General features: G+C 68.7%; 1 protein-coding gene across 1 annotated transcript; it reads left to right on the top strand.

Moving 5' to 3' along the window:
- Nucleotides 1–1353: 1353 nt before the first annotated feature.
- SCX (scleraxis bHLH transcription factor) lies at nt 1354–1939 on the top strand (the record flags this gene model as incomplete). The annotated part of the gene is made up of 1 exon (XM_027670926.1): nt 1354–1939. A coding segment is annotated over exon 1 (580 nt), but the record flags the coding sequence as incomplete, so codon positions are not given.
- Between the last annotated feature and the right edge of the window lie 121 nt (nt 1940–2060).

The following is a 2060-nucleotide window of genomic DNA, read 5'->3' as shown; positions in this document are numbered from 1 at the left end:
GGACAGGACACAGGGAATGGCTTCCCAGGGTTAGATGGGATATTGGGAAGGAATTCCTGGCTGTGAGAGTGGTGAGGGATGGGGATGGAATTCCCAGAGAAGTTGTGGCTGCCCCATCCCTGGGAGTGTCCCAGGCCAGGTTGGAGGGGGCTCGGAGCAACCTGGGCAAGTGGAAGGTGCCCGTGGCAACCCTGGCATGGCCAGCAAGACACAGGGACGGGGGACAGGACACAGGGACAGGACTGGGCTCAGCACACAAGACCCAAATTCCCTCCCTGATACCTGGGCAGGGAACTCAAGCAAATCCAGGCGAGCCCTGGAGCTCGGGCAGCCCCTCAAGGGTTAATTCCTCCCTCTCTGCCCCATTAGCAGCCGCAGGAGCAGCAGCAGGAGCAGCAGCAGGATGGATTCGGTCATGCTGGGAAGGGGAGGGGGCTCTGGGGGCTCCCTGGCTGGGATTCATCCTGAGCAGGAGCCCCTGGCCCAGGGCACGAGGTGTCCAGGAATCCCATGGGAACAGGGTCAGGGGAGGGACGCGGCCACCAGTCCCCCCCCCCCAGCATGGAGGGTCCTCTGGGAGCGCCCAGGGACACCCAGGGATTCACCCACTGTCATTCCCCTGGGACAACGGGTCGGTTTTGGGATGCAGGTTTTGGGATGCAGGTTTTGGGATGCAGGTACCAGCTCGGGGCCGGGAGCACCGTGGAAAAGGACCACGGTGGTGGGGACACCGGGAATGCCGCGGGACCAACCTCCTCCCTCAGCTCCAGGGGGGTTCATCCTGCTCCCCGAGGGGGTGCAGGGACCCCCGGGAGCTCCCCCCCGGCAGTGCTGTGCCCACCCGGGCCGCGCCGGGACGGTGCCAAGCGTGCCGGGCTGACCCAGGTGAGCCCCGGCACCCCGTGAGCCGAGCACAGACCGGGATCAGGAGACACAGATTTAGGGGGGAAAACAGCTTCGGGGCGAGACGAGACAAAACGGGAAAAGCGGAAAGCCCCGAAAGCCCCGGCGCAGACGGCAGAGTTTTTGGCAGGAGCTCGGCGGGACCCCCCCCGGCCGAGCCCGGAAGAGTTAAATCCCCGCCGGAGGGTGAGCTCAGGTAGGCTGAGCCTGGGGCTCCCCTCGAGCCGGAGGAGGGGCCTTGGCTGACCGGTGCCGCCTCACAAAAACCCGGCTCTCCCCCGCCGCTATAAAAGCCGGCTCTGCCAGGCTGGGCGAGCACCGTGCCCGTGCGCGCGGGGAGCGGGAGGGGCGGCCCGGAACCCCCCCCTCCCCGAGCCCGGCGGGGACCCCCCGACCCCCCCATCCGAGCAGCGGCACCCCCCGAACGACCGGAGAGGAGAGAGACCCCCCCCAACCATGTCCTTCGCCATGCTGCGCTCGGCGCCCAGCCGCTACCTGTACCCCGAGATCAGCATGCTGTCGGAGGACGAGGAGAACGGCAGCGAGAGCTCGGGCTCGGACGAGAAGCCCTTCCACCTGGACGCCGAGGGCTACGCGGCGCTGAAGGCGGCGGGCAAGCGGCGCGGGGCCAAGAAGGCGGCGGCGGCGGCGGCGGCGAGGCTGTCGCGGGAGCCCCGGCAGCGGCACACGGCGAACGCGCGGGAGCGAGACCGCACCAACAGCGTCAACACCGCCTTCACCGCCCTGCGGACCCTCATCCCCACCGAGCCGGCCGACAGGAAGCTCTCCAAGATCGAGACCCTGCGCCTGGCCTCCAGCTACATCTCCCACCTGGGCAACGTGCTGCTGGTGGGCGAGGCGTGCGGCGACGGGCAGCCGTGCCACACCACGCCCGCCTTCTTCCCGCACGCCGGAGGAGGAGGAGGAGGAGGAGGAGGCGGCGGGAGCCCCCCGGCGCGGGACCCCGACAGCTCTCAGCCCAAACAGATCTGCACTTTCTGCCTCAGCAACCAGAGGAAGCTGGTGAGTGGGGGTGGTCGGGGGAGAGGGGGGGGTTTGGGATGCCCAGGAATTGGGGGGGTTCTGGCAGTGCCGGAGCGCCGAGACGGGTCCGGTTTAAATGGCATCGCGCCGGGGTGAGCCGAGGGGGAGCGGGG

Source organism: Neopelma chrysocephalum, unplaced genomic scaffold (assembly GCF_003984885.1).
Source record: "Neopelma chrysocephalum unplaced genomic scaffold, ASM398488v2 Primary Assembly neopelma1_96953, whole genome shotgun sequence".
Classification (NCBI taxonomy): Eukaryota; Metazoa; Chordata; class Aves; order Passeriformes; family Pipridae; genus Neopelma; species Neopelma chrysocephalum.
This window is presented reverse-complemented; position numbering and strand designations above follow the sequence as displayed.